The sequence below is a fragment of the Cynoglossus semilaevis genome, chromosome 12, assembly GCF_000523025.1.
Source record: "Cynoglossus semilaevis isolate Cse_v1.0 chromosome 12, Cse_v1.0, whole genome shotgun sequence".
Lineage (NCBI taxonomy): Eukaryota > Metazoa > Chordata > Actinopteri > Pleuronectiformes > Cynoglossidae > Cynoglossus > Cynoglossus semilaevis.
Genome location: NC_024318.1, coordinates 8,988,359 through 9,001,840, shown reverse-complemented (window position 1 = coordinate 9,001,840; position 13,482 = coordinate 8,988,359). Strand labels below are relative to the sequence as shown.

General features: G+C 44.3%; 2 protein-coding genes across 3 annotated transcripts in view; one reads left to right on the top strand and one right to left on the bottom strand.

The window, feature by feature from the left end:
* Positions 1 to 2,282, top strand: part of tasp1 (taspase, threonine aspartase, 1) — a 22,148-nt gene extending 19,866 nt beyond the window's left edge. For both annotated transcript variants that reach the window (XM_025060606.1, XM_025060605.1), the window contains exon 15: positions 1,212 to 2,282. In XM_025060606.1, coding sequence (XP_024916374.1) covers positions 1,212 to 1,275 — 64 coding nt within the window. In that variant the 3' untranslated portion in view covers positions 1,276 to 2,282. The remainder of the gene's footprint in view (positions 1 to 1,211) is intronic.
* A 143-nt stretch (positions 2,283 to 2,425) lies between these two features.
* The window catches only part of ism1 (isthmin 1), a 27,065-nt gene continuing 16,008 nt past the window's right edge, over positions 2,426 to 13,482 (bottom strand). Inside the window, exons 2-6 of the mRNA XM_008321931.3 lie at positions 8,087 to 8,287; positions 6,196 to 6,448; positions 4,436 to 4,579; positions 4,245 to 4,334; positions 2,426 to 3,975 (exon numbers count right to left, since the gene is read on the bottom strand). Of these exons, the coding sequence (XP_008320153.1) occupies positions 3,458 to 3,975; positions 4,245 to 4,334; positions 4,436 to 4,579; positions 6,196 to 6,448; positions 8,087 to 8,287 (1,206 nt within the window). The 3' untranslated portion in view covers positions 2,426 to 3,457. The remainder of the gene's footprint in view (positions 3,976 to 4,244; positions 4,335 to 4,435; positions 4,580 to 6,195; positions 6,449 to 8,086; positions 8,288 to 13,482) is intronic.

The following is a 13,482-nucleotide window of genomic DNA, read 5'->3' as shown; positions in this document are numbered from 1 at the left end:
GACCCTTCCTTTCCTTTCCTTCCCCACACACCCCTAATTTCTTCGCCTCTGACTTTCTGCGCCAAAGACTCAAGCTAACGGTGAGAGAGTGCCAGCGGCCCAGCCTCTGTTTTGCTCGTAAGACGTTGGGGGTGAAGGTTGTGAGGGAGGGACAGCGTGGCTACCAGATAAGCGGGTCCAGGTCAGCCATTGCAGCTTAGAAGACCAAAGAAAGAAAAACCTTTTAATTAGGTTTGCCGTGCAGTAAGGGCCCTGTGGTCTTGTGGCCCAGACACTTCCTGCATTGTGCTCCACCACCCATAAAGTAGCAGCGAGCGGGAGCAAGTGAAAGAAAGTGAGGGCGTGAGGCTAAAAATGTCTCTGCCACATGTGCACCCTACTGACCGCAAAACAAAGAGATGCCCCACAGCCAGCGTGCGCTCTTGTTGTTTACGTACAAAAAGTCCTTACACCGAGTGCCTGTGTAGACAACTGTCTGGTCCTTAGTACGATGTCAAACATTCCTGCAGCAAGAAACGGGAACGGCTAAGGCCGCTCTTAATTTACTACAACAGCCAGTCCAAGTTTCCACCACCTTCGTCCTCTTTTATACTCTTCTTGTTTTCATATTCCTACTGTTAGCTCTTGAGCGTGGATGTGAAGCCCAGAGTCAGGCCCGTCAGACTGGGTCTACAACAGTGTACGTTGGACATATTTTCCGTCTCATAACAAAAATAGTAGCAAAATACCAACAATCATATCTTGGTGATGCTTAATGAGCCCTTTCGGATCCTTGACAATATACCACTAATATGGTGCTTTGCATCCCTTGAAACATACCAGAGTGGAGTCCTGGAAATAGTAACACAAAAGCGAGGCCTCATAGGCGTCCCACAGCCAATGTAAAGTTTTCTCTGTACTCCCTGCTCTCAGTGCAGTACACTACGTAGGCCTCATTCAATGTTCATGTATAAAATCCTACCTGGATTCTTTCCTGTACCTTTACTCGGGAATCGTATTGCAAATTGCCCTCATACAAAGGGAGGGGGGAGATGAAAAGTGAGGTGAGTATGGGAGTAAGTGCCTGCACTCCAGACACGTGGAGCCTGTCTGGGGAAGAGATACTGTGCTGAGAGGAGGGGGTGGATGTATGTCATCAATTTGAGCTCTGGCCTTAATGTTTTACAATAAAGAGCAACACCTTGCTTTGATCTTCCTGTTCTGTTCTGCAGACGGTCGGCTGAGACAACCATCCACGCCAGTTACTGTAATCCTAGCCTGAAACCATGCTTTTAATGAAGAGATGGACAGATGACTTAAAACACACGAGGTCAACGGCGCTCAGGCTGGAGGCGTACACTGACTTTTTTAAGAGACACTTGCCGTCAGGCCGCCAGGACGGATTGCTGATAAAAGGCTGTTTTTGGAACAAATGGGTCGAAAAACACGCCGATGGAATTTTGTATGACTAGTAAGGAAACTCTATTGCATTTATCGCCTCGGGGTGTGGAACGTGCTGAGGCCTGCTTCATTGCAGAGACAAGCGCGGCGCCGGGCAGCTGTATCGCGCACAAGACTACAGGAATGAGGGCACGAAGAATGGTTTTCTCTGTTTAACAATAAGTGTGGCGCTCAGTGGAGAGGGAACGATCTGAGGTCCCCGTGAAGAACCCTGTTGTGTGTGTGTGAGTGTGTGTGTGTGTGTGTGTGTGTGTGTGTGTGTGTGTGAGAGAGAGAGAGGATGCAGAGATATTACCCAGGAATGTGGCGATGTGGCCAAAGACATGATTTGAGTCATCATAAGGGGAATCTTACCCTCCTCACCCATATGAAGAAATATCACAATCCCATCAACAGGGCCTACACTGAGAGACCCAGTGGATTGTACTGATGGGGTTTCTGTGTGCTGGTATAAGAGAATGGCTTTTTATTTGTAAAGATCTTTTTTTACAGTAGTGGGAGAATCTCATTACAACTGGTAATCTTTAATGTAAATTATTAATGATCGTATCAACTGTGGTTATAAACGTACAGCTAATAATTTATCTTCCATGTCCTACAGGGGGCACTAAACATTTGTTTGAATGGGTTGATATGTACATTATTAAATGAATGTGTACCTCCACTATGTTCTTACAATGTTTAATTCATAAAGTATAAACCCAAAACCTGCAACAACTCGACTAGAAATATTTTTTAAGGTTTTATCAGTCCCCTCCTCGGCCATGATAAGCTAACCCTTTACCCACCCACAAACATATGCACATCAACATGTACTGTACTTTATTTTCCTGAGTGCATTCCTTGTGATTTATCTCTGCGACCTTCTACTTTCCAATATTTTTACCCAGAAGCATCGTGAACAATTGCAAAAGAAATAGAAAAATAGGAAATACAAAGAGAGGGCAAAATCCTTGCTATGAAAAATTACTTGGCAGATCATACATTTTTATTCTCTATGGTTTATTTTTTTAAGGAAACTACCTTAAACCATGAGCACCATACATACTCATCATACATACATATTCTTTTAGCAAAACACTTGTTGGCATTTTCAAATTTTAATTATACACTTATATTTGGAAAACCCTCCCGTACAGTTGAGTTCACACATTCATCACTGTCTATTACGACCAACTTGAGACGTAGAAATATGCACAATAACGGCAAAAACAAAGTTTGAGCCAGTTAGGAATCTCAAGTTAGCATTCAGTCCCACAGTACAGTATGTGAATCAGAAACCACAGTCGTAATCACCCAACGCAGACACAGCTACAGCTTAATAAATACTTTACAAAAATATTGCAGGCTTTTTACAATGTTCAGCTTCAGAGGCACACGTTTGGTAACGATTTTCACGCGAAATAAACAAACTCTTGTTTTCAATCTCATGACAGCATGGATATTTACAATATGCAGGATGTCGTGAGATTGACACAATCTAAAAAGTAGGGGGGGAAAAAAAGAGAGAAGATTCGTACCCTGTCCTCTGACCCAACCCCAACCCCCTCCCCCTCCTCACCCACTCAAGGGAAGATCTCACTGTTCTAAAATCACAGGCCTCTAACATTTATTCAGTACAAGAAATCTAATGGGTCAAACACACTGTCAGAACAGAGATTTCCCTTTTAAGAATAGAAAGTTGATTTTCCCTTTGGTGACCAAATCTAAATTGTTAACACATTGCTGGCATTTTTTTGTAAAAACAAACAAAAAACATGCTTAAAAATCCAAATAAAGCAATGTTGAGTGTTCTTTTTTTTTACTTAAGTCAATAAAAGTTCATTGTTGGCAAGCTGAGGGGTTCCACTGTGTAGAGATTTGTTCCTCATGGTTGAGAAGAGCAAGTTCCCCAGAGACGTACAGTTGTTTTGTTACTTTACCATAAACATGAAAAAAAGAATGGTTTCAGCTCCGTTTTTGAGGTTTAGCTGAAAATGTAAGCAGTGCGTTGTTTTTCGTCTCACGCTACACTGAGCTAGAATTCCCTTGCTTCTTCGAACTGTTTGTAATAGTCCTCATCCTGAGGGTTGTCCGGACATTTCTGCCCGTTGTTTGGTGGCCGGGCCTGGTTGTAGCGGCTCCAGTCCCCTTTGCAGATGATCCAGGGCAGGATGTCCACTTTATAGTGCAGGTCCGCAGAGAACTCTGTGCTAATCAGGTTGGGCGTTCCGGCCCCTTTGCCGCGAGTTATTAGCTTCATGTTGTCATCGTAGCAGCAGTGCTGCGCAGCCAATGTGGTGGATTGCAGCGTTAGCATGGAGCGGATGCAATAGCGGGCGGTGGGCTTGTAGATCTCCAGCTTCTCTTTGGGGCCACTGGCATCTTTCCAGCGGAAGTCTCTGCGTGTGAGAGGGTCATGTACGTCTGCCGTGCTGTACGCCACCTCAGTGGGGTAAGAGCAGGGGCAGCTGGGAAGATCGTTGGCTACCTTGGTCATGTACTTCTTGAGGAAGTCGCTCTTACAATTCATCCATCTCTCACAACTGTCCGTGTCTGGAGGAAACAAGACATTGTTGAATAAGATTCTCCACTGACACAGACAAACACAGCAGACTTGTAAGAAGGTGCTAGGATTAACACGAAGGTTTATTTTTACTGCACTGATGAAGAACAGGGGGTGAAGATACAATCATACTGAGCACTTCCTGGCAAAGAAGTGGGTTTAAAAAAAAAACCAAAACAGTTACTTATGTCCAGGAACGTTTGTCTACGATCTGTGTTAGGGAACATTTACATAATGATACAAAAGGCAAAACTCTTACCAACACCAAAGAGTTCAGTCGCATTGAACTCGTCAGTTCCAGCAAGCAGGCTAACCTCAGTAGCTGCTGTCTTGAAGGCATCCTCGATACCTTTAACACAAAATGACTTATCAATCAAACATGGTCACAGAAAGAATTCCTTAAATTCTATGAAGGTTTTAAAAGATGCACATATAAATGCAGGACCTTACCTGGACAGTTGGGCATATCACAAGTCCTGGACTCTGTAGCCGTGCAAGCGTAACCGCATGACCTGGTCCTCTTCTGATTCCCGTTCCCACAGGTCACACTGCACGCTGACCAGCTACTCCAGTCCCCCTCTCCATCCATGTAGTCTGGAAGGAGCAAGAAAGAGCCTTAGCTCTGATGCAGGCCACATGCTGAACTCACTGAGGCCTATTAGCATGCCTCACTAATATCAGCGGGGGGAGAGCAGCGGAAGTGGGGGATCTCAAAGTTCTTTCTCACTTTGCTACTTCAAGTAGTACCACAAACCCATGTATTAGAAAAACATGCAAATGTTTTGCAAAAACCCACAGCTTAAAGGGACAGTTTTCTGTTTTTATGTGACTGCAGGATCTGTAGGGAACTAGCATTATATGCACGACTTTAGATTTGGGACAGAGAATGTTCGAAACACATTTGACTTACTCTGACTAACAAAGAGTAGTTTGTGAAAAGGGCGATTTACTTTAGCCCTAGTCTGCAGCTACTAACTGACATTTTCCAAGGACTCTTCACAGTCTGCAAATAAGAAATGGAAATTCCAGACAAAGATCAGAAGTGCTGTATGTGTGAAAGTCTCTTGGAAATGTAGGTACTTCACACTGGATTATGTTTTATAAAAGGACAAAGGTTTTGGTCTCATTTGTTGGTAAAATGTAGTCTTCAATCTCAGTTTCATATATTATGAACCTGTTTAAGCTAAATAATATGATAAAGCAGCTGTCCCCCAGGAAGCCTGTTTACAGCAGGTATTGTCGTCTAACATTGTCAGGCTGTTGTTGAATGGTTTCTCTCATCAATCATATCAGCATTCTTTATTAGCTGTAGCATCTGTTATTCTCCAAATGTAATGTCACATTATTTGAAAGAACAATGACGGACTGTTGGACATAGGTGTGAATGTGAGCGTGTATGGCTATTTGTCTCTATATGTGGATGAATTGGAGAACACTCCCCACCTCCCACCACCCTGCTAAGGACTAAGTGAAAAGATGAATGAATAATACAATCCATCATGAATGGGCCACCACTGCTGTCCCTCTGTGCTTGTCCAAAAAGGTTTGAAAAGGAAGACGGTAATGATGACAAAATATTTCCTGAGTCCTTTGTGCGGTAAGTATATGATCTGACCACGGTAATAGTCCGGAACATTACCCGTGGTCTACGGTTTGACTAAAAAGATTAAGAAGTGGCCTTTCTAACCACAGTGGGGCAAATACAAGTGGATTAAATGATATTTTCCACAGAGCACACATTCCTGTTCAACCATGTTGGTTTGGGCAAGCTGTAACACGGGCCGGACACATAGTGAATGACAGTGAGTGTAAATTCTTCTGCGGCAGATTTACTGTATCTGTGGCCCTACGTTTGGAGAGTGTTGTGAAAATAGTGTGGCAACCTAACGGTTCTTCTGGCCTCATTCCTGCCGCTCCACTTTGATGTTGCGATGCATTTAAACTGTGAGCTCCGCACCGCAGAGGAATCCATCTCATAAAAGAGTGTTAAAGGCTTCAATCAGGGGCGCTCAGAGGCTCACCCAGGATGAGTGCACTTATTATGGTGACAGCTTAAATCAGCAAATCTGCAAATTACAGATTCCACATCAGACTATGACCATCTGTGGAAACGACCGGCGCTCAAATAAGAGCATATGGATCCTGCTAAATATTCTGGCATGTGCATCACGCACTCGCAAACACACAACACACCCTCCTGTCGCTCTCACCGTATTCGGCTTGAGCTTTGCTTCCCGTGTCTGTTCGTCCCCTCCTGTCCCAGTCAGAAGGTGGGCGCAGGAAGTTGCTATCCTCGCCGTTGCCCTGGTATGTGCGATCACGCTCCTCTGTGTGGTGAGTGGGCGACGACGTGCGATGCCACCAGTTCCTCCAGTTGGTAGAAGCCCAGTTGGGTTTGGTTTCCTTGCGGAGACCTTTGTCCTGTTCATGGACGTCTATTCCATCCACCACCTCGATCGTCACCTGTGGTTAGTTGACAAAATTTACACTTAGGTTTAAATTAAACCCACAAAACAAATGGTTATTACTAGGACCTAATAATCTTATGATTATAGGTGTAAATATACATAATATATATTGATTATTTGCTATTTATAGCTTCTATTAATTACATATTTGTTAATTCTTGCGTTCCTGGTGTAAGACGATTTGACCTGATTCCCATTTTTCAGGGCAGCACAACAATTATTTATTTTTTAATCTACAATTTATGTGCATATCATTCTCTATATTTTCAATATAAGGCTCTGAGTGTACCCACAGTATGAACTGATGAGCTCATACATACCACCAGTTCACGACCAGTGCTTACCTATTTCCTAATCACAGGCAACAGTTCCAATGGTCTTTTTGATTTTGCTTCTCAAACCTGATCTTCTTGTCCTCCATCTTGCGTCAAATTTGTTGATTTTTTTTTTTATTTTTGCTGTGCCACTCTAATGTTTGCAGCTTCAGCCTTAACCTGTGCGTACATGGATATAACCTGATCATAGAAATCTGTTGACAATATCACTACCTCTGGATTCAGGCAGGCCTCAGTTATTTGATACGGGTTCTGATGAATCTGATGGAGCAACAAGTGTGAGCAGAGACCCATCTTAGCAGGACAGACGCTGCTCTGAGACCTGGTTTATGTTGACAAACCCGTAACCAGATTTCCTGGTGATACAGAAACTTCTCGGAATGTTACTCATTTGTTTATGTAGCGCTAACTAAAAAAAAGCGCCCTTTGAAAAAAAATAATTCTGTAAACTGAAGCCATTTTTCTGTGGCTTGTTATTGCGATTTTTAAAAGAAAATATTTGAATAATCCTAAACACTAACCGCCAATCACATTGATCACCGAACTGATGGATCAACATTTAGTTGGCCCCATACACAATATTAAACCTGGTCCCACTTTTGTCCTAATACATGTGCCTCACAGATGGGGGGTGGGGGACAGAACCCCTGCCCCACAGCCACCCTCCCATCTCTCAGGCCCTCTCCACCTAAATACAAAGTTCAAAGGGCTACTCTGCCTCCTCCAGACCATGAAAGCCAGATGAATCCTGGGATCAAAGACATCCCCCCTCCCCTTCCACAGACTCACGCCCTTGCTCAATTGGTTGCTCTGCTCTCTTCCCACATCTTGAGATGTTAATACACTTTGTTCGTGCGGGGATTTAGCAGAGATGCTCTCAGAAATGGTAAGGCCCCCTTTGCTGGATTAGACAGGAGAATGATTTAAACATGGCAGCGGTTTCTCAGCCATCTGCACCTTTGAGGGTCTTGTGGGCAGGGGTTTGCCACACATTAATACAAGCTGCCGTCTGAGTGTCTCCCCGCACATGGGTTAGCAGTGAGGCATCAGTTAATGTGGTGTCATGGCGATGAACACGAGACCGCAGTATGGATGTGATGCTCCTCTGCGAGCCAGGAGGTGTGAAATGATGGGGGAGAAGGAAGGAGGAAGGAGAAAAGGAGGTGGTGATGTGCACCCAACTATCCTCCCTTTTCCTGTTTGCTCTTCCTGTGCTGTGTGCTTGAGTAGCCATGTCTCACTAGCCACTGAAAAGAAAAAAAGCAGAGAGCGGCAGGTGCACAGACGCACGCAGTCACCTGGATGTTGGGATTCTGTCCGTTGATATCGGCCTTGGAGAGGTCCGGGAAGTTGTGCAGATCCAAGATGAAGGTGCCGGGGCCGTCCCTGTGTACGTTGCCGCCTTTTGCCCAGGGTAAGGCCAAACGGTGTTCTGGACCAGACCTCCTGTCCTCAGGGGCCAGCTGGACAGAGGAGCTGCTCTTTACATTTATGTTGTTCTGAGGAGAGAAAAAGCGTGTTAGTTGATACAAGATTTTGAAACTTTTTTTGAAATTCCCTGTTCTTCTGCTCCCTGAGGGGGCCTGCCCCTCATTTTGGGAACCACTGTCATAAAAATCTTAGTTACATTAACTACAGTCATTAACTTAGCAAGATAAACAGTGTCTAGTTAAAAACCATTCGTTTTTAAATGGTGCCTACAATTCATTTGTCACTTCACCTGTTTAGTTTGTTGTTAGAATTCTTGCTAACTTTTATTTATGGTTTGTATATGAAAGACCACGTAGTCGGACTAATCAATCTCTACACCTGTTTATTCACCCAACCCAGGTTATTGGTGTTATCTAACAAACAGAGTGTGGTCTTAACCAAGTGAACACAGCACTCACTGATTACAGAGAACAAATAGTCTGGTTTGCACAGACAGCCACTGATCCTCTGTCAACATGCGAGCTCCATCTACACTCCACTGTGACCTTGGTCTTGGTTCTGCTCAATGTGCTGCGGGCTCAGAAAACAGACACTGAAGCAGCGGTTCTGTCTGCCTCTGACAAAATATAAAGTGTGGAGACTCCCACACTTAGACTGTATATTTATATTTCTCCTTCTTTTAGCTGAGCTGACTGTGCTGCTGCTGTTACTGCTTCAGCGTGGCAGTCCGATGAAGGCATATATAGCATGGTCTGGTGGCGGCTGAAAGGAAAGCACCGTGTGACTGATGGTTTTCATGCACAGAGGTTATTCAGAGAAACCTAAGCAAACGTTGCAAAAATAATTACATCTGCCTGCTTGTAGATTCGAAAACATTTGATTCCTTTGACCGGAGAGAGAGGGCTTTTAAATCTGTACCAAAAGAACAGTTTGACCATATGTGCCCTGTCAGGTGTGCATGGAAGAAACAATTACATCTCAGTTGGACACAAAGACACAAGTAGCCGGCGAACATCCATTCAGGGGTGGCAGAAATTAAGATCAAAGAGAGCCATCAATCATGTTCCTTGTTTTCTTTCTCCGTGTCCCCCTTTTTCCTCCCTAGTGTTTTTGTGGCTGCACTGAGGCCTGAGAATATGGCAGCAGGGCTGTACAGTTGTGGTGGCCAGTGTCAGCTCAGCCACATTGTGGAGGGCATAAAGGCCCCCCAGCAGAGCTGTTTGTGTCCAGCCAAGGTGCACTCTGGGACAATATAGGCGTTGTAAATGGGGAGCACAGCACGGGAGGAAGGATTATAAATGTGCACTGTAACATGAATTCAGCCGCAGAGGGGGCAGCGGCGGCGGCGGTTGGCGGCACAGTAAATACTTCCCCATCCATTGAGGTTTATACATTTTTACTGCCTTTGAGACCAGATGCAGCCAACTTGATAACACGGCGTGGTTTTACCAATTGGAAAACGTCACATTTCTTAATGTGAGCAACCGCCATAATTACAATGATTATGCGATTGCCCATAATTTTGAGGAGGAAGAGTGGATGCGCTGTACTTGTCTGCAGCCGCCAAATAAAAATAGCAGGAAGTCACTGAAGATAAATGACCGGTTTAGTGAGAATGACGTTTCAAATCATAAAAATGTGAGGAAAACAATATTACGATTCAAACCAGATCGGCCTTTTACCATAATTAAAAGAACACAGGCCTCAGTTACTGAGCTATCAGCCCCTGAGTTTGAACATCACAGGAGCCTCTTGGTTTCTATCACAAGTGCTTGGGCTTTAAGATGACCATGAGATAACCCTGCCTTTTATGTTCCCCGGCTTCAGAAGTCACCCAGCGGCTGTGACTGTGCTCTGCCGAGGGAGGGGGGCGGACCTCCCACAACAGGTTCAGATACCATGTAAACATACAGTATGTATATACTCGACATGCATTAGTATTTATTTCCCACACACTGCACTCAGTCACAGGTTCTCTCTTCAGTTCAACAAGTTCTTAGTGACTTTCTGACAATTAAAAGCTTGGTCAGTAGATCTACTCATTCTCTATCTACTGAACGTGGCACAACATGACTTCACCGGTAAAGCTATGTCTGAAACAAGCAGTTGTCGTGTTCTTGGTGCCAGATTATGTTGGACATTTTCAAATGAATTTGTGTGGCTCCCACTACGCTAACTTTGCTATTACACATATTGCTAATAGTGAGCTCGCAGCTTCCCTGGCTCACTGTGAAGTACTTCCAAGCTAACAAGGCATGTGAAAAATATGTGCACTGACCGGATGGGCGCTGGTCATCAGCCGGTTCTGGTCACTGGCTGGTCGATGGGTACATATGTAGTTGTTAAAGGTTATAGATTTTATTTCTTGGATTCATCTCAGTTACAGGCTTCACGGGTGGTTCTCATGTCCACATTTATGTCTTGATATCAATATGACTAATAGTCGTTGTCATTCAGGCACCAGAACAGCCAACCACGACACATTTCACAGACACTTCCACTTGTTGTAGCATCAAAGAGCAGCTTCGACTGAACGGAAATCATTCAAAGATGGCAGGCGTCAGAGCATAAAAGACAAAACTAACTGTTTTGATCAACTCTTTCCTATTTTCCACCACAATTTAAACTCTTTCTACAGCTCCGATTTGACCACAGATATTTCACCACGCACGCTGTTGTCATGAACTCATTCGTGGTACTTCCAGATTACTTCTCCGTGATCCGCTCTAATCCTGTCTGTTTCTTCTGCTGTGTCACATTGTGCTGCGTTACACATGGAAGGCAGATCGGTCTAATCCCGACATAAATTTGGTTTATTTAAAGTCAAACTTCAAAGTTTTGTGATCAGTCTCACAGCTGCATATGTGATGAGATTTAAACCAGTGTTGAAGTAAAAGCCTGCCTTAAAACACTGATGAATTCCAGACACAAATATGATTTTAATTTATCTTCCTGCAGATAATCCTGCAGATTGCGGTCGAGGAGTGCAGTTTTTACATCCGTATTTTATATTGAAGTTTGTTTTGTAGAGAGTTGGAAACTCGTGATCATGTACTAAACAGGTTCATGTACATTTGGCTGGTGCGTGAATCAGGGGTCACCATAGCGAGGGTCTGCATGTTGAGCCAGCAGAGCGTTAACACTAGACACTCTTCCTGATGCATCCCAACCTGGGAATTAGGGGATGAAGTGGTATCAAACCTGTAGCCATCTGGTGGCAAACATGCGACCTGCTAACGTGCTAATGAAGCACCCCAAATTATTGACAATATGAAATTGTCAAACTCAAAATCAGATGTGGTCCGGACCTGTTGCAAAGGTTTGATTTTAATGTCAATTTAAACAGGTTTCCATTAAAATGAGACATTTGATTAGACTTTTTGATGTACCCACCTTAAACTCACATGTTAACTGACATTCATGACCAAAAATGGAAACCCAAGGAGCAAATATAGCCAAGCTTTTTGTTTTGATCAGCACTTTCTTTTAAAACTTAGAACCACTTTGTTCAACTGAAGACCAAACACCGTTTGGCGATATGTTTTTGAAGTGAAGTCGAGGATAAAGGAAAGACTGCAGAAGGGACGTAGCGGTGAGTCATCAGAGAGGAATGACAGATGTATTCCTTGTGTAAAGCCTGTCAATTCCCGGTAATGTCGATGTAAACAGATCTTTTCCAACATCCCTCTCTGTGGAGACGGCGTTCGCGGCACGCTGCGTTCTCATTTTCTCTAACACAGCTCAGACTGCAGCGGTGCACGGGAGCAAATCACTGAAACGTGGAGGAAATCAGTGGCGTTCCTCTTTGATGGCCGACTGCCTTACTGCGGCCATCACTCATCGGAGACGCTCCTCAGTGTGGAACATGCCTTAATTTGGAGATCAAAAGTGACAAATCAATCCTCTGTTCATCTGAGGGCCTCCCAGGATGTCACCCACCCCCCCCCCCACCCCCCTTCCCCCCCCTCCTCTACCTCCTCACAGTTCTTTTCCCGCTTTTCCCTTTCTCACTTTGTGAGAGCTGCTTAAAGGGGCATGACTCCATTTTCAATTGAGAGCAACTCAGCTCCGGGGGCCCCCCCCCCCCCCAGGAGGACGCTTGCAGGAAATGAAGGCAGCGCACATTGTCCCTGATCCTTTTCAAGGCTACGCTCCTGTAGGTGAAGAGGAAAACTATCCTCCCTCTGTCACACACCACAGACTGTGTGTCCGTGTGTTTGTTTATGCCGGAAAAGCTCCGAAGTTACAGGAGAGAAAAACAACAATGAGCTCAAATGTATGAGAGCCACACAGTGGAACCGTGGTTAGTGCTTTTGCCTTACAGTAAGAAGATCAACAGTTTGATGTTCTGTCCTGGATCTTTGTGTATGGAAGTTGAATGTTCTCTTTGCATGTTCTCCGGGGGGGGGGGGGGGGGGGGGGGGGGGGGGGGGGGGAGAGTAGTGGGTTCTCCAGGTTCTCCTGTTTCTTCCCAGTCCAAAAAGGATCTGGTTGTTCACTCTAAACTGACTAATGGTATAAGAAGAGTGAAAGAAAATGTTTGTTTCTTGCAGGATAACAGTTAAAAAAAAATTTCTTCCTGAAAACAATTTTGATAACAATATATTGGTGTTTGTCTTTGCTGCTCCATTTACAAAAACAAAAGTTAATGCTACAAAATCGCTATCAAAAATAGTGTTATTTAATAGTAGGTTTGAAATATAATGTTGACCTGTGTGTCAATAACGATTTCATGGTTTGTTGACCTTGAGAACTGAACATGCGCCTAAAATTAATCATTTCAATAAAAATGATTTCATATTCATTATGGTTGGCCTCATATTTGGTGGGATTTGCTTTAGCTCCACCTGCAACCTGAATACGATGTGTGGAAGCTGAAGATAAAACTTGATAAAAAAAAAATGTTGTGCAGCAATACATCAACTAAACAACAGAAGACAAATCTCTGTCTTCAGATGAACGGTGGCAGCATTCCTCAGACCAAAGAACTACAGGTGCACGGAGCTGCATCCTGTCGTTTGTGACTCTTTGAATGAGTAAGAGTGAGTTAAACTGACACCCTGGGATGACAATGCACCCCCTGGGGAGTGACAGGCCTGGCTGAAAGATGACATCACCGTCTTCAGTGGAGGACCAGTCAAGCATGTCTGCACAGAGTCAAAGCATCCGTGGGTGAAGAACACGCTCAGTGCCTGCCTCGACTTGGGGCACGGACGTCGACGTCGGGATCTTTCAACGCCAGCCAAGATTTCTATGTAAATGT